At 31.6% G+C, this 23,995-nt stretch overlaps 2 protein-coding genes across 3 annotated transcripts in view; both read right to left on the bottom strand.

Annotated features, from left to right (window-relative positions):
- Positions 1–5,532, bottom strand: part of LOC111368459 (respiratory burst oxidase homolog protein A-like) — a 10,566-nt gene extending 5,034 nt beyond the window's left edge. Inside the window, exon 1 of the mRNA XM_022989694.1 lies at positions 5,423–5,532. Coding sequence (XP_022845462.1) covers positions 5,423–5,461 — 39 coding nt within the window. The 5' untranslated portion in view covers positions 5,462–5,532. The remainder of the gene's footprint in view (positions 1–5,422) is intronic.
- A 316-nt stretch (positions 5,533–5,848) lies between these two features.
- LOC111368458 (respiratory burst oxidase homolog protein A-like) lies at positions 5,849–17,869 on the bottom strand. 2 transcript variants are annotated; one of them, XM_022989693.1, is made up of 14 exons: positions 16,910–17,865; positions 16,664–16,823; positions 16,523–16,571; positions 15,786–15,899; positions 9,369–9,791; positions 8,261–8,647; positions 8,086–8,181; positions 7,765–7,880; positions 7,271–7,438; positions 7,002–7,161; positions 6,639–6,836; positions 6,427–6,555; positions 6,136–6,214; positions 5,849–6,048 (listed from the first exon to the last, which is right to left on the bottom strand). In XM_022989693.1, exons 1-14 carry the CDS (start codon positions 17,580–17,582, stop codon positions 5,939–5,941), a joined length of 2,862 nt encoding a protein of 953 aa, XP_022845461.1. In that variant the 5' UTR covers positions 17,583–17,865; the 3' UTR covers positions 5,849–5,938. The 2 variants fall into 2 exon arrangements, 1 of the variants encoding a protein (XP_022845461.1); XR_002697991.1 differs by lacking the exons at positions 5,849–6,048; positions 6,136–6,214; positions 7,002–7,161 and having other exon boundaries at positions 6,435–6,555; positions 16,910–17,869.
- Between the last annotated feature and the right edge of the window lie 6,126 nt (positions 17,870–23,995).

The raw sequence follows: 23,995 nt of genomic DNA, 5'->3' as shown, positions 1-23,995 counted from the left end.
GGGAATTGTGGGAACAAACATTTTGTATGTGAAATTTTCGCACCAAATCTATGTGAATTCTATTTCAAATGAAAGTTTTCAAAGGTTTTTTAAATTTCACAAAAGTCTATAAAAATTCTAAAATGAAAATCCATAGACAAAAGACTCTCATTAATTTCATACAAATCTATAAAAGATCCACTAAATCCACAAAAGTCATCACTAAAAAAAAGTCCGTCAAAGTCTTCAAAAACCCCAATTGAATACACCTCCCTGCTACGATTAGAGTTGAAAAATGTAGCTGCCAAATCGATACCGCTTTTTTGAAACCGTTGAATTGGATTCACGTGTATCCGTCAACGTTTTAATTTTGAACCACACCAAATTGCTTCGAAGGGGTTGGATTTAGATTTCAATTTTTGCAAACTGTTTCAAACCCCATACCGTTTATTAAAGAAAAAATTAAATTTTATCCAACCCAATTAAAATTAAACACATCCCAATCAAAGAATACATTCATATTAGCATAAACCAATTACCCTTAATACCTAAATGGATAATTATCCATCCCATTAATTTGTACCCAAATACCCATCGTCAATTATAATTGAGTAAACAATTATATCTAGATTTTAATTCAAATTCACACATTTCTTTTCATTTTTACTAATAATTTTCTCGAGTTTCGGCTAAATTTTCAGATCAATTTATCCAAATTTTCTAATATTTTGGTAATTGTTTGCTATTTTTTTTGTACCCAAATACCCATCGTCAATTATAATTGAGTAAACAATTATATCTAGATTTTAATTCAAATTCACACATTTCTTTTCATTTTTACTAATAATTTTCTCGAGTTTCGGCTAAATTTTCAGATCAATTTATCCAAATTTTCTAATATTTTGGTAATTTTTTGTTTTTTTTTTTTTTTTTTTATATTTGTGTTATTTTGTTCAAATATGTGTTGTGCTCCCTTAAATTTTTAGCGGACAAATTTTCTTATTTATTTGCAACTCAATTTTCTGGTCAGATCACTCAATTAAGTATTTATATTTTAATTTAGTTTCTAGATTTTACTAATAATAGCTATAATGATTTGGTGGAATACTAAAAATGAGCATTTCGATATATTCTTTTGGTGGAAATTAATTACAAATAAATAGAAAGATTATCCCCCCAAATCGAATAAAAGGTGTTAGCTATTTAAATATTAACAATTGTTTCTGAGTCTATATTTCCTACTAGTGGTCGGATTCTTGATTCTTTTAGAAATTTGTTGAACACAAATATGGTGTCGGAAGCATTGAATGACTCACATATACTTCTTTATCTTTTCAGTTGTTCCGTCGGATCGGTTGCTCAAGATCTTTGGCCTCTACTCGAACCCATGAAAAAAATGGGTTCACTTCTTATAGACTCGTTGAGAATGATTCTACTCTAAATATTATTGTATTTGATATTTTTATCATTTTCTTTTATTAGTTGTTTCATATCATTTAATTATAATCAATGAATTCATGTATTATATTTTTATATTTATGGAAAGAATGAATCATGTGTTATAATTGTAGATGTTGTGCCTATTAGTATTGACTAAGAGATTAAAAATTTCTATAATATTGAAATGAGGAAAAATTCACATATAAGAGATTAAGTATGATACATTTCAAAATTAAGAAGCAAGGTTTAAAACCTCAAAAATCATATTTAAAAAAAATTACAAAATAATTAATTAAACATATTTTTTATTAATTAAATACATTAAGGTTATTATACAATTTGGTTACAAATTATAGAATTAATTGATCAAAAATTATTTCTCGATCACAATAAAAAATTTTATAGGTCACAATTTATTTATTAGTCACAAATTTATCAAATTAATAGGTCGCATTATTTATTGATCACAAGTTTTCAATCACATATTATTTATCGGTAACAAAATATCAAATTTATTGATCACAATCTCAAATAATTGGTCACATATTATTTATTGATAACAAAATAATCAATTTATTGTTCATAATAAACCAAATAATTGATAACAAACATTCTTCCCACCACACAATTACCATCACCACCAATACAACCACCACCCCTCCACCACATTACTATCACCATACCTCACTTTATAGTACCGCACTGCACCACCACAGTAATCGCAAAACCATTACCACAACCACAACACCACTCAACACATCACAATATTATCACTATAGTGTCATTTGAACTGTCCAAAACCACCATCATTGTCACCTGCTCGCGCTATAGGGATCTCTAATCATCCCTAAAGCACCTGAAAACATAGCTCCTATCTTAGATCTAGACCACTATCAACCCTAAAACACTTGAAAACACCCCAAAATCGTGCACACTGATGAGCAACGGATGAATCTACGTTGGAGCCACCTCTTTTCGTTATATTTGCCCCGCCACTAGAGTTACCACAAGACTTCCTCTCTCCACCAGACAAATCTACGCTAGAGCCACTATTTCTTCCTATATTCACCACTGAGTGCATGAGGCTGCACAACTACGATCTATGCAAAGCGCTCATTGTCTCTTATTCTTGGCATGATGCGGTTGCGGGCGGTGGGTATGGTGGCGCCGCTCAACTATAGTGGGTGGGTATTAGGCTTGGGCCAATCTTCCGAATTGGAATCGGAGGTTCCGGTCCGATTCCTGAAAAAATAAATTTGGAATTGGAACCGAGAACCGAGTGGATTCGGTTCGATTTTTTATTCTTGAACCAGAACCTTGGGTATTCAAATAGAACCGATATATATATATAATTTATTGGCTTGAAAAAACATATAAAACCTAAAAATTCTAATTTTGGTAGTAATTAGTCTAAAACTTTAAACTCTAACCCTAAAAAATAAGATTGGTTGTTACTCTTTTACATCTCGTCTCACATCGATTGTTGCATCTCAGAGGTTATTATGTTAATGTTTACAATTTGAGTTTTTATAAATCAAAAATTTCAAACATTTTGTAATATAAGTTGATGAATCAAAGGGTTCATTCTTTTGCAATTCAAGCTATATACTTTCTTGTATTATTAATAAACTTAAGTGATTTTTTTTTTCATAACGTATGGCAATTGAATAAATTCATTGCTTGCGCTGTGTTTTTTTTTTTTTTTTTTTTTTTTTTTTTGTCTTGTTTCCCTTTTTTTATTTTTTTTTTTTTTTTTTTTTTTTGTTATCTTGAGTCCGTTGTCCTCTTTTTAAATATTTATTTTTTATTCAAACAGAGTGAGTTCAATGTGTGAATCGTAATTTTTTGATACTATATTAGCTATGTATTTAATTAGTATTTATAAACCAGTTTTTTTTTACAAGTAGAAGAATTCAAGCATTGTTCATAATTAAAGTACATGCCTAGTATGCATTTCTTAGAGATCAAATAAGATTTATTAAGAAAAGTAATTTTTTCTCAAATTACAATTTCATTTTTGATTTTTTTGATTTTCTCCTATTTTCGTGACTTTTAGTATCCAATATTTTGCTTTTTGAAAAATTTTTAATTGAATTTTCTCCATTGCATATATATTTTCAAGTAATAGCATATTAGATATATGTACCAAAAGAGTCTATGTGAAATATTTATCAAATAAATGTATATAAAATGTTACGAGTAGGATCGAAAACCGAATCGAAAACGACGGTTCGAGTTTGGGTTTGGTTCCAGTATTTACAAAGACCCGAATGATTTTATTTGTAAAATACTTAAAGTATAATGGGTGGTTCTGAGTATTGAAATACTCGGGCCGACTCATCCGATGCCCAGATTGAGTGGGTATGGTGGATTATTATTATTTATTATGGTGGATAAGGTGGCTGCTGTGGATAGTGGTGGATTTATTAGATTATGAGGGTTTGAGATTTAATTATTAGATTATTTATGTTTTTAAACTATAAAATAATTATAATCTGATTTTCGAAAGAAGATAGTTATAATTTGATTTTTGAAAGTGTTATTGAAAAGTAGGGATGGGTATAATTTCCACTTATAATGATTAGAATTATTGAATTTTTGTTATGTAATATTTTCAACAATACGATTTTTGTTTTGTGAAATTTTAGATCAATATTTTTAATTTAACTTATTTGATTTGAAAAATTGCTGCAAATCGTTCAAATCGAACTGTGTTCACCTCTAATTACAATGCAAAGTTGCTTAGTTATTCGGAGACCACTCAACTCTTAGGTGTGTTAGTTATCGCCTAAGGTTTCCTATTTGAAGGCCCCCATCTTAAAAAAAAAAAAAAAAATATTAAAATATTTCTACTTCTGATGAACATATTTCAAGGGTCATCGATCAATAACATTAAAAGAATATTAAATATTACGGAAAGTTTTTTTAAAATGATCACTAGTTAGCCAGTAAGCCATACTCTCATTAATATATGTAAAACAAATGGTTATAACTTTTCAAAACTTTTGTACTTTAATATCACTCTAATTTATGGTTTTAAGACAATCCCAGCTAAAGCATATATGATTATTCTAAACATAGAATTAAAATTTAATAATTGTTGGGTTTTATAATGAATTAAAAAGTTGTACAAATATTGTGTTTGGTTTGTCATAAATTTTGTTTTATTGTCTCATTTTAAATAATGAAGATGTTATGGGATTTTATATGTTAGTGGAATTGTACCACCAAAATTAATATATTTCATTATTTTGACTTTTGGCTCATGGGACGGTTTCACCCCCATAATAAAAATAAATAATTATTCCCCATTATTAACAAATTAAAACAATATTTATTCAAGAATTACCTAACCAATTGATATCAATCTGATTAAATTTATATTTTGCTTTGGAGTACATTAATTCTTTCTTCGATGTGTGTAGTTGAACAAATTATCTTAATATTATTAGGAAGATTTAGTCCATGATTTGTTGTCTAACTACTGACTTTCTCGAAATAAAAGTCCAACACGATAACTTTATTTGTAACCATTTTCTTTAGTATTAGTCGAGGAACTGTGGTTGGTGCACAATCAATTAGTTAGTGCTTTAAGTACAACTTAGGCATGAACATTAATTATTCGAACGTACTACATGAGGTACTTTAATGTACTATTAGAGTAGACAAATATCTTGTATTTAAATCTCATCGCTATTCAATTATGAAAATTCATATATCAAATTTGATATTTGCGTGTGAAGGAACATCATTAAGACTGACGTAATTGATTTGAATTTAATTAAGAATAATGTTGAAGTATGTTGTATTGTTTCCTTACGTGTCAAGTAAACTATGATGTCATGCAAGTTTACGAGTTTGAGTTTATTTATTGCATGAGACAACTATAGTATAGATCTAGCTTTATTTGTACGATTTCAATTGCGAGCAATCAATGGTAGATAACATTATCGAAATTTAAATAATAACAATAATGTATTTTTAATTAGATAGAAGAGCCAACCTCGATGTAGCCAAGTCTTTCAGGATCGAGCTCTTCCATGATCAAAGCTGCATATTCTTCTGCCTGTTCTTGTAATCTTGACAACTTATTTGCCGAGGCACTTAGCGTAATAATCTACATAATGTAAATTAAAAAGAAATAGAAATGTTATTTTATAGCTAATTACAAATTTACCCCCACCAACCCCACTAATTTTTTTTTTAGCCCATGTCAAAACACTATTGCAATTTGGAGACTTCAGCATAACAGAGTTTGACATTCTTAATTTTTTATTCATTCCAATTATTTTATTTAGCTAAAATTAAATAGATATTCTAGAACATGGGCGACATTGCAACAGACGCATTGGAGTTGTTAGTTTTGGAATAGTCACCTGTCACGCCTAACACGTGGCATAATAAGATTTTTGGNATTTTCACTTAGGACATGTTTGTTACGCCGGAGTTGACTTCATCTTATTATCTAGTGTTGTCTAATATGGCTTAGCAATCAAGACATTAGACGATAACTTGCTTTCTAGAAATGCTCTTTGTGGAATTCAAATTTGGTTGAGCCCTTTTGATTATAATCATAGCATAGCTGGCTGAGTTCTTTGGCTAAAACTGGTGCCCCACAATAGAAAACTCCTGCTCCAAATACCAAAACAAGATATGGTCAAGTCTCAAGAAGACTAAATTTTTTTTCATTATGCATCTATAGAAGAAAATATTCACCTATTCTTGCATTAGCATGCTTAGTACCAATTTTAGAGAAAACTTTCTTCCAATTAGGCCTTGCAAAATGAGTTCTGACCTGTTAGAAGCAACAGCATAGGTATATTATTCATAAGCAACAAAATAAGTACATCTAAGAAGCAAAAAGTTGTTAGGGGTGTTATTCAACTGGTGTAATCACAAATAGAAGGATATGCTTAGTATGCAGTACTGGACTGAATTAGAGAATACAATATACGAGATTTTAATAATGATCAATCCATCTTATTAAACATTTCTTAGAGATCTTACCCTTGTACCAGAGACAATATCGACCCCGTTCTTAGCATGGTTTAGCGCCTGGACCATGGTGATGAGAGCTGAGCGAGCATCCCCTTCCTCATATACACTAGTTAAGTAGTTGTGCATCTCAATGACACCCTATAAAGTTACAGAGACAAACACTACAATAAAAAAACAGCGAAAACTTCTAATAGAAATTTTAGATGTTATGCTTAAGTTACCCTTTGATCAAGTTCCGCAACTTCATCCATGACACCTTTGAACCAATCAAAGGATCCTTGTTCCCTTGTCACCCAATAAAAGTAAGCATTCGTCGTCCTCAGTGTTTTCTTCTGTTTTGTATATACCTTGTTGACAGAGGGCGAGCTAATTGATCCAAGACTCTGATCCGAATGCCTACTGAAATCTGAAATTGAATCCTGAAAGAAGGAAATTGAATTTTGAGAACATGTTTTAAACATTAACACAGTATAACATTAAATGCATATGTAATGATAAAATGAATGACATAGTAACTCAAGAAGCCTAAACGCTAGCAGGATGATAGATAGGAAAGACTTAATATGAAGAATTAAGTTACTTACCGCCTGCTCCTCCATTTTGACAATATTATTCAGTAAATCTTTTAGGATACTGATAAAAGGTGTTGCTCCAATTCCGAGTCCAACGAGTAGGAGGACATCATATTTAAAGTAATCTTGTGCAGGAGCTCCATAAGGTCCATCTATCAATAGCTTTGGCAAACTGAGATTTTTGGAGCGAAATTCTAGATTATGGAATATATTCACAAGCTAATGGAGAGAATAGAGGTTGAAGAAAAGTACATATACTGATTCAGAAAAAAGAAATGTACCTTCCCTTGGTTGTTTCATCTGCTCTGAGTAGCCCACTCCTCCCGCAGACAGGTGGCTCACAAGCCTCAGAGAATACCTTCTTCAGTTGTTGTGTCCAGTCGCCCAGCTGCCGTATGTGTACACTGAGGTAATCATCCCCGGGGGCTGAGGTAATGGAAAATGGATGCCTGCATGATTGTAAAAAAGTAATCAAGCACCAAGAAAAAATGAAGTTTCATAATTGCTTGCAGTCTATTAGTCTCTGATTTTGAAGTTCCTTCAATGACTTACTTCGGGATCACTATTAAACAATATCAGGAAATATTTGATTATAAACAAATACCGGATGTTGAAAATGGAATACAATTATTATAACTTCATTAGAATTGCAGTGCAACTTTCCTAGTCAAGCTATGGAAAACAGGATGTAGTACATATTGAAAAAATTGCAATGGCATCAGGATATTATTGTTTTATCTTGTACATCAACAGGATAATGTTCTTTTTAACTCACCATTCAAGTTTGGAAACAGCAGGGCATTGGACAAACATGTATTGTCCACTCTTGTATTTAAATTGGGGAGGCTTAGACATTTGTAATGCCAGGACATTTCCTGGATAAATAGCAACCTGAAAAGGTTATAAAGCAGGTTAAATGTGAAAAATCAGAACATTTAAATAACTGTAAAGACACGTATTGAAAGCATTCACTTGAGCTACAAAGGGCGAGCTAATTAACAGCAATCCAAGGTTAAACAATCTTCAGGGTTCTGTAGAAATTTTTGGGTAAAGCCCTGATTCCTTCTTACTAGAATAAGCAGAATGCCATGCTCACCTTCAGCAGCCGGACTGTGTACAAGCCTGACCGGAAAAATCTGAGGGTCCTTTCCCCGGCATATAGGAGTACAGGAAAAGCAAGGTACATCCACGTCTGCTACCAATGAAAAATTATCTGTAATCAGATGATTCAAACAATAATTGAGAAGAAAAAGGCAATTCTCGATGCATACCGTCTTTTTGTACCATTTGTGCACAAGATAAAGGAACACACCATGGATGATTAGCAAGATGTAAACAAGGACAAACAGGTGATGTGAATACCAGAAGGCATTGTAACCTGTGAGTCTGTTGAAGGGCTTAGGCAACGTAATAAGGCTCCGCCTGAACTGCCTCGTCGCCAAAGTGAAAGCAACCAACATGAAGATTATCATTAGGATTCCTGTCACACCTTCAATTCCTTTAACAAGGTCCATGTACTTGGGTTTATGATGACCAAAGTCGTTGATCAAATAAAGCTTATATCTGGCATCAGATTCGTGTATTAGCCTTGGAAAATCGCATGCTAGGTGGTTACCAGCATGGAGTATGACACCGATTACAATACCCGCAGCAATGGTCTGCACATATTTATAATTTAAAATTACAAACGACGTATGATTTGAAATAATTCCATCAATTTTGATTTCATTAACAAGGCCACAGAGGCATGATACTGTAACTAGTAAAAGATAATCCAATCTACCACACCATTACTTTCTAGAGATTTACTTTTAACAAGTTTCAACAGATTAAAAATATAAAGTAATAATCTTCGACTTTGTTCTAAAATATTTGGCTAAAATAGTTGATTGGGGCGGTATTCATTTCTTTTCTCTATATTAATGTCACAACATCATTTTTATTTTTTGTTTTTTTCTTGGCTTCTTAGGCTATCACTTTTGGCTGGCCAACGATAATCAGTATTTCTCAGCAACATAGTTTATCACTTTATTGTATCAAATCATGAATAAATGAAATTGTCATTTTCAGTTAGTTTGGATGGAAACACAAGCTTACCACTTTTATTATACCAGATCATGAATAAACTGATCACCAACTACTTGTATGGAAAGTAAATTTAAATGGGACCATATAAAAAGGAATGGAATAGGTAGACTCTTGAATACATAACGCTTCCAAGATTATATTTTTATGCGTTTGTTCATTGTATATTATTGCGGTAGGAGTGAATTAAAACTGCAAATGATTTTTTATGCATTATGAACGTTTTATCAAGCCAACTCAGAGGACCTAAGCCCAATGTGTCATAAAAATTTGAAAGAGAATAAGGTTGTCTACCTTGTGAAAATTGATGTTGTCATCAAAAGGCAAAAAATAGCCCAACTTAGAGGACCTCAGCCAAGTAATAGTGTTCCTGCACACTGGCAATAGTATAAGAGCCATGTTGAGTTTCAATGTCTCAGCGGCACCCTTAGCTGTAAGAAGACAATAACGCATAACTTTGAATGCACTTTTCTGTCTATACTGATAGAATTTCCAAGTGAAGAGCCCAACCATTATCAAAATCCACAACAACAGGACCCAAATTCTCCTCCAATTTTCTTGCAAAAAATAAAGCAGTTTTGTACTCATTCTTCTTATGGGACTTCTGTTTCTTAGTCCATGTAAGTTTTGACTCAAAGCCTGGCTTGTGTAGCTTAGGGCTTGACTGTAGTTTAAGTATGTGTCCTTCTGCAGCAAGAGTGTTTCCAGTTGCCATAGCTGCATTAAGAATACAGGGTAACGTGTAAGAGATAAGATTAGATAAGATGGATCATTTCATGGAGTTGATCACAAGCAGAAACAATGAAATTTTATTCCTACTTAATTCATCAATGTGGGTCATTTTGGAGATATATTCAATTAAAACTTTTAATGACTTTTAAAAATTTTAATGACTTTTTGGGATTTTAAAAGTTTAGGGGCATTCAATTGAGACTATTTGAAATTCTCTAAATGTCACGATATATTCAATTGAGACTTTTATAAACTTTTAAAAAATATTTGAAAGTTACGGTGTATTCAATTCAAACTTTTTAGAAGCCTCTATCAATTTTGAGGTATTCAAATTTTAATGACTTTTAGAGACTTTTATAAAAGTCTCTGGAATACCAACTTTTAATCAGAAAGTATTCATAAAATCTTAAAATTTTTCTATCATTAATCACGAATATATATATATATATATATATTTTCAATCTTTCCTTCCTTTAATCTTCTATAGACATATATGATTAAAATTTATTTTTTTCCTATTGATTATATTTCATTTATCTTTCTTTCTCTCTCTTATTATTTATTTCTATTTTCTATGAAAAAATTAAATTCGACTTTTATCACACTTATATGTGTGTGTGGGGGGGGGGTGGGGGGGGGGGAAAGAAGGGAAATTGTGGGAACTAACATCTTGTATGTGAGAATTTCACACTAGATCTGTGTGAATTCTATTTCAAATGAAAATTTTTAAAATTCTTTTAAATTCCACAAAAGTCTATAAAAATTCTAAAATGAAAATTCATAAATGAAAAACTTCCACTAATTTCATATAAATTTATAAAAGATCCATTAAATTCACAAAAGTCATCACTTAAAAAAAGTCCATCAAAGCCTTCAAAAGTCTCGATTGAATACACCCCCTACCCTGATTAGAGTTGAAAAACGTAGCTGCCAACTCGATACCGCTTTTTTGAAACCATTGGTTTGGATTCACGTTTATCCGTCAATGTTTTGATTTTGAACCACACCAAATTGTTTCGATGGGGTTGGATTTAGGTTTCAATTTTTGCAAATTGTTTCAAACCCCATACCGTTTATTAAAAAAAAAAAAAAAATTTAATTTTATCCAATCCAATTAAAATTAAACACATCCCAATTAAAGTCCATCCCATTAATTTGTACCCAAATACCCATCGTCCATTATAATTGAGTAAACAATTATATCTAGATTTTAATTCAAATTCACACATTTCTTTTCCTTTTTACTAATAATTTTCTCGAGTTTCGGCTAAATTTTCAGATCAATTTATCCAGATTTTCTTATATTTTGGTAATTGTTTGCTATTTTTTTATACTTGTGTTATTTTGTTCAAATATGTGTCGTGCTCCCTTAAATTTTTAGCAGATAAATTTTATTTATTTATTTGCAACTCAATTTTCTGGTCATATCACTCAATTGAGTATTTATATTTTAATTTAGTTTCTAGATTTTACTAATAATAGCTATAATGATTTGGTGGAATACTAACAATGAGTAGTTCGATATATTATTTTGGTGGAAATTAATTACAAATAAATAGAAAGATTATCCCCCAAATCCATTAAAATGTGTTAGCTATTTAAATATTAACAATTGTTTCTGAGTCTATATTTCCTGCTAGTGGTCGGATTCTTGATTCTTTTAGAAATTTGTTGAACACAAATATGGTGTCGGAAGCATTGAATGACTCACAAATACTTCTTTATTTTTTGAGTTGTTCTGTCGGATCGATTGCTTAAGATCTTTGGTCTCTACTCGAACCCGATAAAAAAAAATGGGTTTACTTCTTATAGACTCGTTGAGAATGATTCTAATCTAAATATTATTGTATTTGATATTTTTATCATTTTCTTTTATTAGTTGTTTCATATCATTTAATTATAATCAATGAATTCATGTATTATATTCTTATATTTATGGAAAGAATGAATCATGTGTTATAATTGTAGATGTTGTGCCTATTAGCATTGACTAAGAGATTAAATATTTCTATAATATTGAAATAGGAAAAATTCACATATAAGAGATTAAGTATGATACATTTCAAAATTAAGAAGCAAGGTTTGAAACCTCAAAAATCAGATTTTAAAAAAAAATTATAAAATAATTAATGAAACATATATTTTATTAACTAAATACATTAAGGTTACAATATTATACAATTTGATCACAAATTATTGAATTAATTGATCAAAATTTATTTCTTGATCACAATAAAAAAAATTATAGGTCACATTATTTATTGATCACAAGTTTTCAATCACATATTATTTATTGGTAACAAAATATTCAATTTATTGATCACAATCTCAAATAATTGGTCACATATTATTTATTGATCACAAATAATCAATTTATTGTTCATAATAAACCAAATAATTGATAACAAACATTCTTCCCACCGCACAATTACCATCACCACCAATACAACCACCACCCCTCCACCAACTTACTAGCACCATACCTCACTTTATAGAACCGCACTGCACCACCACAGTAATCGCAAAACCATTACCACGGCCACAACACTGCTCAACACACCACAATATTATCACTATAGTGTCATCTGAACTGTCCAAAACCACCATCATTGTCGCCTGCTCGCGCTATAGGGATCTCGAATTATCCCTAAACCACCTGAAAACATAGCTTCTATCTTAGATCTAGACCACTATCAGCCCTAAACCACTTGAAAACACCCCAAAATCGTGCACACTGATGGGCAACGGATGAATCTACGTTGGAGCCACCTCTTTCCATTATATTCGCCCCGCCACTAGGGTTACCACAAGTCTTCCTCTCTCCACTAGACCAATCTACGCCAGAGCTACTATTTCTTCCTATATTCACCATTGAGTCTGTGAGGCTGCACAACTACGATCTATGCAAAGCGCTCATTGTCTCTTATTCTTGGCACGATGCGGCTGCGGGCGGTGGGTATGGTGGCACTGCTCAACTATAGTGTGTGGGTATTAGGCCTGGGCGAATCTCCCGAATCGAAATCGAATCGGAATCGGAGGTTCCGGTCCGATTCTCGAAAAAATAAATTTGGAATCGGAATTGAGAACCGAGTGGATTCGGTTCGGTTCTTGATTCGTAAACCAAAATTGTGGGTATTTAAATAGAACCGATTTTTATAAAAAAAAAAATTATTTATAATTTATTGGCTTGAAAAAACATATAAAATCTAAAATTTCTAATTTTGGTAGTAATTAGTCTAAAACTTTAAACTCTAATCCTAAAAAATAAGATTGGTTCTTACTCTTTCACATCTCGTCTTACATCGATTGTTGCATCTCAGAGGTTATTATATGTTAATGTTTACAATTTGAGCTTTTTATAAATCAAAAATTTCAAACATATTGTAATATAAGTTGATGAATCAAAGGGTTCATTCTTTTGCAATTCAAGCTATTTACTTTCTTGTATTATTAAGTGATTTTTTTATTATTTTTTTCATAATGCATGGCAATTGAACTGTGTTTTATTTTTTTTGTTATCTTGAGTCCGTGGTCCTCTTTTTAAATATTTATTTCTTATTTTCTATATCAAACAGAGCGAGTTCAATGTGTGAATCGTAATTTTTTGATACTATATTAGTTATGTATTTAATTAGTATTTTTAAATCAGTTTGTTTTACAAGTAGAAGAATTCAAGCATTGTTCATAATTAAAGTATATGCCTAGTATGCATTTCTTAGAGATCAAATAAGATTTATCAAGAAAAGTAATTTTTTCTCAAATTACAATTTCATTTTTGATTTTTTTTTTATTTTCTCCTATTTTTGTGACTTTTAGTATCCAATATTTTGCTTTTTGAAATTTTTTTAATTGAATTTTCTCCATTGTATTTATATATTTTCAAGTAATAGCATATTAGATGTATGTACCAAAAGAGTCTATGTGAAATATTTACTAAATAAATGTATATAAAAATATTACGAGTAGGATTGAAAACTGAATCGAAAAAGACGGTTCGAGTTTGGGTTTGGTTCTAGTATTTACAAAGACCCGAATGGTTTTATTTGTAAAATACTTGAAGCATAATGAGTGGTTTTAGGTATTGAAATACCCGGACCGACTCACCCGATGCCCAAGCTTAGTGGGTATGGTGGATTATTATTATTTATTATGGTGGATAAGGTGGCTGCTGTGGATAATGGTGGATTTATTAGATTATGAGGGTTTGAGATTTAATTATTAGATTATTTATGTTTTTAAACTATAAAATAATTATAATCTGATTTTTTAAAGAAGATAGTTATAATTTGATTTTTGAAAGTGTTATTTGAAAAGTAGGGATGGGTATAATTTCCACTTAGAATGATTAGAATTATAGAACTTTTGTTCTATAATATTTTCAACAATATGATTTTTGTTTTAACGTGAAATTTTAGATCAATATTTTTAATTTAACTTATTTGATTTGAAAAATTGTTGCAAATCGTTCAAATCGAACTATGTTCACCTCTAATTACCGTGCAAAGTTACTTAGTTATTCGAAGACCACTCAACTCTTAGGCTTGTTAGTTATCGCCTAAGGCTTCCTATTTGAAGGCCCCCATCTTTCAAAAAAAATCAATATTTTTAATTTAACTTATTTGATTTGAAAAATTGTTGCAAATCGTTCAAATCGAACTATGTTCACCTCTAATTACCGTGCAAAGTTACTTAGTTATTCGAAGACCACTCAACTCTTAGGCTTGTTAGTTATCGCCTAAGGCTTCCTATTTGAAGGCCCCCATCTTTTAAAAAAAAAAAAAAAAAAAAATTAAAATATTTCTACTTCTGATGAACATATTTCAAAGGTCATCAATAACATTAAAAGAATATTAAATATTACGGAAAGTTTTTTAAAATGATCACTAGTTAGCCAGTAAGCCGTTCTCTCACTAATATATGTAAAACAAATGGTTATAATTTTTCAAAACTTTTGTACTTTAATATCACTCTAATTTATGGTTTTAAAGGGCGACAATATGACATAGTCAAAGTAAGACAATCCCAGCTAAAGCATATATGATTATTCTAAACATAGAATTAAAATTTAATAATTGTTGGGTTTTATAATGAATTAAAAAGTTGTACAAATATTGTGTTTGGTTTGTCATAAATTTTGTTTTATTGTCTCATTTTAAATAATGAAGATGTTATGGGATTTTATATGTTAGTGGAATTGTACCACCAAAATTAATATATTTCATTATTTTGACTTTTGGCTCATGGGACGGTTTCACCCCCATAATAAAAATAAATAATTATTCCCCATTATTAACAAATTAAAACAATATTTATTCAAGAATTACCTAACCAATTGATATCAATCTGATTAAATTTATATTTTGCTTTGGAGTACATTAATTCTTTCTTCGATGTGTGTAGTTGAACAAATTATCTTAATATTATTAGGAAGATTTAGTCCATGATTTGTTGTCTAACTACTGACTTTCTCGAAATAAAAGTCCAACACGATAACTTTATTTGTAACCATTTTCTTTAGTATTAGTCGAGGAACTGTGGTTGGTGCACAATCAATTAGTTAGTGCTTTAAGTACAACTTAGGCATGAACATTAATTATTCGAACGTACTACATGAGGTACTTTAATGTACTATTACAGTAGACAAATATCTTGTATTTAAATCTCATCGCTATTCAATTATGAAAATCTCATATATCAAATTTGATATTTGCGTGTGAAGGAACATCATTAAGATTGACGTAATTGATTTGAATTTAATTAAGAATAATGTTGAAGTATGTTGTATTGTTTCCTTACGTGTCAAGTAAACTATGATGTCATGCAAATTTACGAATTTGAGTTTATTTATTGCATGAGACAACTATAGTATAGATCTAGCTTTATTTGTACGATTTCAATTGCGAGCAATCAATGGTAGATAACATTATCGAAATTTAAATAATAACAATAATGTATTTTTAATTAGATAGAAGAGCCAACCTCGATGTAGCCAAGTCTTTCAGGATCGAGCTCTTCCATGATCAAAGCTGCATATTCTTCTGCCTGTTCTTGTAATCTTGACAACTTATTTGCCGAGGCACTTAGCGTAATAATCTACATAATGTAAATTAAAAAGAAATAGAAATGTTATTTTATAGCTAATTACAAATTTACCCCCACCAACCCCACTAATTTTTTTTTGGCCCATGTCAAAACACTAGTGCAATTTGGAGACTTCAGCATAACAGAGTTTGACATTCTTAATTTTTTACTCATTCCAATTATTTTATTTAGCTAAAATTAAATAGATATTCTAGAACATGGGTGACATTGCAACAGACGCATTGGAGTTGTTAGTTTTGGAATAGTCACCTGTCACGCCTAACACGTGGCATAATAAGATTTTTGGCTACGCTTATAAAATTTACTTATTAATGATAAGTAAGTTTTAGAATATGTTATTTACCTTACAGTAAGAGTTAATTTCTGAAAAAAAATAACCTCTTATATTTAAAATTAAGAAAACAAAATAACTTTATTTAAGTTTAGCCAAACATGCTCTTAATCCCAAAACAAAATAATTGAAGGTCAGCCCTAATTTTTTTGAATAATGCCACTGAGAATCTGACAGACTGTGCTTTACCTCATAATCATTACTCCATTAATTTAAAAATTCCAATTAATCCTAGAGATTAATCATTTTTTTTAAATAATAAATTAAACAGAGTGAATTTTACCTCTCTGACCTCCTCTTCAGTTATTCGACCATCTTCATTCTTGTCTACCCTGTAACATTTTGTCAAGTCAAATCATGCTGTTAATATTTTATATCACCAAATCTTCGTTAACAACAAAACACGCAATGATCAAATGCTTACATGTCGAAGAAAATCTGGAGCCTGGAATCGAAACTTTGATCTGTAATTTGTGACCAAAACTCGTAGAGTTCATCTCTGCTAATCTTCTCCATCTGTATCCTTCGCCTTCTGCTTAATGCATCGAATAATTCCAACGCAAATTCTTTGGAATCTCTCATACCTGAGAAGAAAGTGTTCAAATGAGCATTTCATTAATATAAAAAGCTTAAACGAGCATTTAATTTTGAGATCGAAAATGTTACTGACCTATGCATTGTGCAAAATCAGAACGGTAAAGGAAACCATCTTTTGCAAGCTTATTGAAATTGTTCTGAACTTCGTTCCAATCATTTGTTTTACTTTTATTGATAAACTTGAGACCTCGGAGAGCTTTATTTGGGCCGGTGCGAGTCCGATCAAGCTGCGCACGTTGCCGACGCATTGCCCGTGCTGCCAGCGCGGACTCTATTCCATCACCTCCGCCTTCAGCGTCACCGTTGATAACACGTGTCGCATGCCCGTGGCTCCATGAAAATCGCTTTAATTCAGCCTTCAGATCCTGTGAAAACTGCTTGGCTTTTGCTACTGCTTCAGCTCTCAGTTCCTGAGAAAATTGTCGAAGCCTACTGGAAGAGCTTCGGTGCATAGTTGGTGACCGGGAAGCTGACGTTGAAGCCGGTGTCGGCGTTTCGATTCCGGCGAATCCAGAAACAACGTCATTGCCGGAATCTATGTTAATGAACGTTGCCGGTTCAACACTACGTAGTATTATTGTATCATCATCCTGGAGATCAAGCGTAACTTCAACAAACTCCTCTGCCGGAATTACAGAACCTCCTGAATCCGTTCCCGGCGATGATCCTTCACTATAAACCGATTTTCTGGCGGCCATCGTGTCTGAGAATGACCACCGGCGTTCATGTTTTCCGAACTCTTCCATTTAATCCTCCCAGAGAAGAAATCATAGACAATTTTGAAACAAATATGGTCTCAACATGAGTTAATTATTCTGTATTTCACTGAGTTTGAAGCTCCCTTTTTGACGAAATTCTACACGGACAGAAATTTGGACGATAGTATTACGCGTCAAGAATCCGAGGAAAAACACATGTGAAAGAAGAGAGATTTTCTTTTTTCTCTCCCGCAGATATTTGGATTATCACAGACCAACTCTCGATATAAATATGTACACACCATACATGGCATATATACAGACACTAACTTGTCATAATGTATAACTAAGAGGAAATTTATCATGTATGACCAAGTTGGAATGGGAAATTTAAAAATAGCCCTAATAGGGCAAATCGGCCCTGTTAGTGAAGCAAAACTGTTTTTCAGAGTAATAAAGCTATACATACAGAAAAATCCTCTACAGAAGCGGTACAAAATACACACATACAGGTGTGGATGGGTTATTTTTTAAAATATTTTAATTCACATGGGCCCACCCCCATGTGAATGTCTGTAAGATTTCTGTTGATGATTTTTCTGTACAAGCGGACATTTTCCTTTTCGGAATAGCCGCCTTTTTTAATCAGGTTTTTTGAAGCACTTTCTCATTAAAAAGAAAGAAAGAAAAAAAACCACTTTCCCACCTTTCAAGTACCTTTCCTTATCCCCATTTCTCATCTTCCCACTTTGCAAGTAGGGAAGTAGCACTTATCTTGACCGACCTCGCCCTCCTCAACAGTGCTGCGTCTCCTTTCTTAATCTCCTATTACTTGATTTATTCTGGTGTAGAAAAGAAAGTGGGAAGAGAGAAAGAGAAAGAGAAGAGGCCAAAACATGGCACAATACGAAAAAGAATTAAGAGTGTGGAAGAATATGAATTTTATTTTAAATAAAGTTAAATAAGAATTTAACCTGTGACAATGGACTATATATTGGATTATTCTCCTTATACATTGGCAGTGTCATAAGGATGCACCCCCAGTGTACACATAGCACAACCCAAGAAATATTAATAGTAATATTTTTACTTAAAAAAATAAAGTAAAATCGAAGTTTGAAAAATTCTCCTTAAAATGGAATCCGGATTTTCCAAAATTTCAAATAATTGAAGTGCCATTGGGACAGAGAATCATGGGAGTCAACGTCGAGCTGTTACCCACTTTCTATAGGGAATTTAGGACAAAAAACGACTAAGAAAAATGAACCAACGCAACGTGCCTAGAAAAAAGAAAAAAGAAATGTTGTAGGCTACACAATATGAGTTTATCATTCAATAATTTTTCTTACAATTATGAAATGTTTTGATATCAAAATAATAAATTAAAATTTTGTTTATTATTATACGAAGTCAGTAAAGTATACCAAATATGTAATTAAAAATTTCATTTGGCATCTATTCTTCTAATTGTGTACTCTTGATCTTGAGTTCAATTACAATAAAGAACATTTCTCTTCGATAAACTATTATTTCTAATTCAGAACAGTATTTAGAATTATAGCAAAATACTTGACTTTAATGCCAAAGCATATATCTCCATTTGGCATAACATCGACCCAAAGCCAAATCGTTGATTGATGTAATCAAGACGACTATTTTGTCCGGTATGATCTATAAAATTATTCTTTCTATTAAATTTGAATTTACATTTTAGATAAGTAATTTTTTACACAATTAAACGTTCTTCTATACATATATTTTTTTTCTTTTTTATTTTTCATAGAGTTAAAAGAAAATATATAACTTTCAACCAAACATAGAGACTTGTATCAATAGGTCAACTAACCATCCCTTGCAAGTTAACTTTATATTTTTGTCGGTCAACTGATCAGTAATATTTCTACACAAATAAATAATTACTTTACTATATATTAATCTCAAATTTCTGTGGAAAGGAAAAAGAAAAACACATTTTTTCAGTAAGTAAAATATTTTCAATTCAATTGGTCATACGAGCCTCCAATAGAAACGCAAAGTGTGAATCTATTAAAGTTTTTCTACATTGAGGTCACTTTCACTTGATAACGTGACCAGACAAAATAATGAAAAAGTAACAATGCAATTTTTCTCACCTCGTGATCAAAGAAAAATTAGAACAAAACATTTTTTCCCCCATCAAGTACTTGTTTGGTACAGATTTTTAGTCAATTAAAATCAATTTTTTTTATCTTTATTTCACTATTCCAGTCATCATTTTTGAGTTATTCTCTCACATGTAGAACTCACTTTATCTCTAACCGTAAAAAAATATATTATCAAAATCTTTACCAAACAATCACCAAATGTCTCTGCAGATATCTTTAGCTTTTAAGTTGTGAAGTGCATTAACAAAAAGACCTCAACTTTATGTTACATTTAGGTTAATTGTTGGTAGTATGTGAAAATTACAATAAAGCTCTCTCATACTAGGCGTGACACCTTCCAAATCACTTAGGCCATCTTTGGTTTAGATAAAAATCAAAATTTTAGTAGTTTTTGATAAAAATTGATGTAATGTGTAAGTGAAAAGTCGTGAATTTCATAAAATTTACATTTTTAGCTGAACCAAACGTGGGCTTATAATTACACGATATACATAGAGTAAGAATGTTTTGTTTCATAAAAAATAATTTACCTCAATAATTGGTTGTTTGTTTTGACATGAAACCTATATGTTATTTGCATGTCATATAGTAGTCTATTAGATATATATACGAATTAATTTCAACACTTATCAAGGAATATGTTTACGTATACGTGACACTAAAAAAATATCTTATCGCAATTTATAAAACATATGCGAATTAATTTGAATACTTAGCAAGGAATATGTTTATGTACGTGACACTAAATGAAATTCTACCATTTAGCAAATCAAAATTTTGTCATATGTAATCTTATAATATCGTATTGTCATATGACAATCTTGTAATGTCGTGTTCAAAAATAAGTATAGAGAATAAAAAATAACCATAAAAAATATGCCTTATTCATTCAAGCTAAATTAAGGAATAAATAAATTAAAACATCATGCATCTACAGTTCTATTATATATATATATTATGTAGAAAAATTGATCCAACCTAAGTAAATAACTTGTCCGTTAAGATAGTCTTGAAAACTAGGTCAACTTGACTTGTGTTATCTAACAACCAAAAGGGTATCAAGGCAAAATGTACACAATAACATCAAAATCTTCTAACACGGAAGATATGGATATTATTTATTTATTTGCTAATATAGAAGTCTTATTATTCGTTTCGACTTTAATTTAAGATAATCTCATTTTAATTCTGATGGTAATTGGTCGAAAATCCCTAATCTGTTAGAAGTAAATTCATGTTCAATGAGCATGGAAAGTGAATTTTCTAAGATAGATTTCACCAAAACTTTTATCAACGTGCATAAAAGATCGACTATATAGTTAATTCTTTTAAAGTAAAAATCGATATGATTAGTTCAAAATTTATGAGGACAATGCCCATTTCTTGTTTTGATTGACCTGCATCTGCCTTTAAAAACCACTCAGACAAACTATTTTATTTATTTATTTTTTTTTTTCAGTCAAAGAAGCATATAGTTTTCATTTTTCTTTTGAAAATTAACATCTCAACTAATCTCTAACAACAACGATCGAGTTGTCAATTTATTTTATGTAAACAAACACCCAAAAAAAATATAAATAAAAATAAAAAAGATCCTTGAAGCTTAATTACATATTTGCTCACCCATATTAACCTGTACTAGATAATACAATTAAATTGTTCAATATAATGTAACTTCCCAAACATGTTGATAAGTGTGTTTTTGCACATTTATTTAGGTCACAAATATGACTTAAAAACGAGCAAAATGATTGAATTGTGACTTAATCTTGTATATTTGTGAATTGTAGGGAACAACGATGAACATGGTGAAATTCAGTAGAAAAGACGCGAAAATGGACTAAAGTGACGCAAAGTGAAAGTTCAGGGACCATAAGTGAAAATATCCAAAAGTTGATTCGATGAACAAATTGAGAAATCGATTTAGCCAATTACCAATTGAAGATATCGCGGGTTGATGAAATGAAAAGAATGAAACGAGGATGCCAAGAAGTGAAGGATGCAAGTGGGAGGACCAAAGCGCACATCTGTCATAGTAGATAGTACTATGTGACCGCATAGTACTGTCCTCTATGCGGTCGCATAGTAGCATACCGCAAACAAAGATGCCCCAAAATTCTACTCTATACGACCGCGAGCAATTATCGAGGAAAAATTTAGTTTCCTTTTTCTTCCAAAACTCTTATGGAAATAATATTTTTAGGATCTTATAAATATAAAAAAAAACTCGACCAGAACGTAAGAGACACCGTTTTTACATGTTTTTAGGAGATTTTGAAGGAGAAACGAATGATAGAACAAGAGAACAATATCGCGCCAGTAAAGATTGGATTGAAGATTGATTCGGGTGATGTCGTTTCTTCAAATATTTTTATGTTTTGTTCTTTTTAACATTTAGGCTAGATTTACCACTACTAGGAGATCGATGAACCTTGTAATACTACATTTAATTGTTGTTTTGGATTTTTGACGTATTTGAACACTAGTTTCAGATTTGATTGATTTATTTCGTTTTTATTTTCATATGATTATTGTGCACATAATTATATGATTGTGGTGGCCTGTTTTATGCATTCGAAAGAAGGAAAATAGGTTCGACATAGTATAAATCATCATAGGGTCCAATAGGGGATAGAAATATACCTCTATGCCTTGTGTGAATCATTGAATATTCGTGAATTTATAATGCATGTCGGTATATTAGTATTCGTCATAGAAATATAGTTGAATCATATATTGGGATATGTTTGACATTGCTCGAGAGAGATTGCTAAATTAAAATAGGAATATTGATTCATCTTTTGTGGAATTGTATGTCAAATTTGCATAAGTGACAATTAAACGGGTATTGCTTGGGGATTCGTGATCCTAGTGCGTTAGTACATCCATTAATTCTATAAAATTCTAGTTAAATTGCATCCAAGTTATTTTGCACTTAGTATAATTCTTCATTCATAATTGCATCAATGGTTACATTTTGTTAGTTAAAGTACAAAATCTAAATTTGGTTGTTGTGTTTTGGTTAAGGTCGTACTAAATTAATTTGAACTAAGTCAATCCTCGTGGGATCGATACTTGGATTCATAGTCCATTTTACTACTTTTTAACGAATCGTACACTTGCAGTGGATTTTAAATCGGAATAAATAATTTCGCGAATAAGTTTTTGGCGCCGTTGCTGGGGATTGAAATTTAGTTTTAATTTTATCTTTTGTGACACTAATTCGAACTTATCTAGATTAGTAATAGTTAGCTTACTAGGTTTAGTTGTTATTACTTCAATTTAATTTTGTATTGATTTTGCAATCTCAGTGCTTGTATGCAAGGAGCACCTGATCAAGATTTGGTTCCCATAGATCCAGAAATCGAATGCACATTTCATCATAGGCAAAGAGAAGCAAGAGCGGCACAACAAATGGCTAACGAGCAAAATTGACCAGTAATTCCACTGAACGAAGGCATGGCAGTTGAAGATGATGGGAATACAGTACTCGGGGACTTCGTGGCTCCATTGGTGGTCCAAAGTCAATCTAGCATTGTATATCCTCCATTTGGGCAACTGAATTTCCAGCTGAAAACAAATGTGATTCAACTTTTTCAGAATGGGCATCAATACTACGAGATGGCTAGTGAAAATCCGTATACACACATATCCCGATTTCTGGATATGTGCCAAAACTTTAGGTATTAAGGTATCTCGGATGATGCTATAAGACTGCGGTTGTTTTCACACACCTTGCGGGATAAAGCACTTGAATGACTGGATTCACTTCCTGTCGCAAGCATCACCACTTGGAACGAGCTAACTCACAAATTTTGTACCAAGTTCTTCTTGCCAGCTAAGGTAGCTAAAATGCGGCATGATATCTCTATATTTAACCAATGTGAGTCCGAATCATTTGAAGAGGCATGGAATCTTTTCAAAAATATGTTAAGGAAGTGCTCGCAACATGGTTTTGATAAGAAGACACAGATCCAATTTTTCTACACTGGACTACTTCTATCCTTCAAGAACATGGTGGATTCATCATCTGACGGGTCTATCTCCACAAGAACAATTGACAGAGCATGGGAGCTATTTGAGAGAATACCCGTTTTGGAACACCGAGAGCTATAATCAGTGACGGGGGCAAACATTTCTGCAATCGTCAGTTTGAACAATTGTTGGTTAAATATGATGTTAAACATCATGTAGCCACTGCTTATCATCCCCAAACCAGCGGACAGGTCGAAGTGTCCAATAGACAATTGAAGCGAATACTTGAGGTCACAATAAGCTCGTCACAAAAGGATTGGTCTAAGAAACTGGTCGACGCCT

Source organism: Olea europaea, chromosome 19 (assembly GCF_002742605.1).
Source record: "Olea europaea var. sylvestris chromosome 19, O_europaea_v1, whole genome shotgun sequence".
Taxonomy (NCBI): domain Eukaryota; kingdom Viridiplantae; phylum Streptophyta; class Magnoliopsida; order Lamiales; family Oleaceae; genus Olea; species Olea europaea.
Note: the sequence above shows the minus strand (reverse complement) of the source record. Positions and strands in the feature narration are given on the sequence as shown.

What these genes read in the sequence shown, in the direction of transcription:
- LOC111368458 (XM_022989693.1), bottom strand. Translation starts at nt 17,582, where the DNA reads ATGGAAGAGTTCGGAAAACATGAACGCCGGTGGTCATTCTCAGACACG. An exon ending in AAAGACTTGGCTACATCGAG is followed by an intron (nt 9,792 to 15,785) that starts GTTGGCTCTTCT and finishes TTCTTAATGCAG; the next exon opens with CTATGGCAACTGGAAACACT. An exon ending in TTGCGGAACTTGATCAAAGG is followed by an intron (nt 6,556 to 6,638) that starts GTAACTTAAGCA and finishes GTAACTTTATAG; the next exon opens with GGTGTCATTGAGATGCACAA.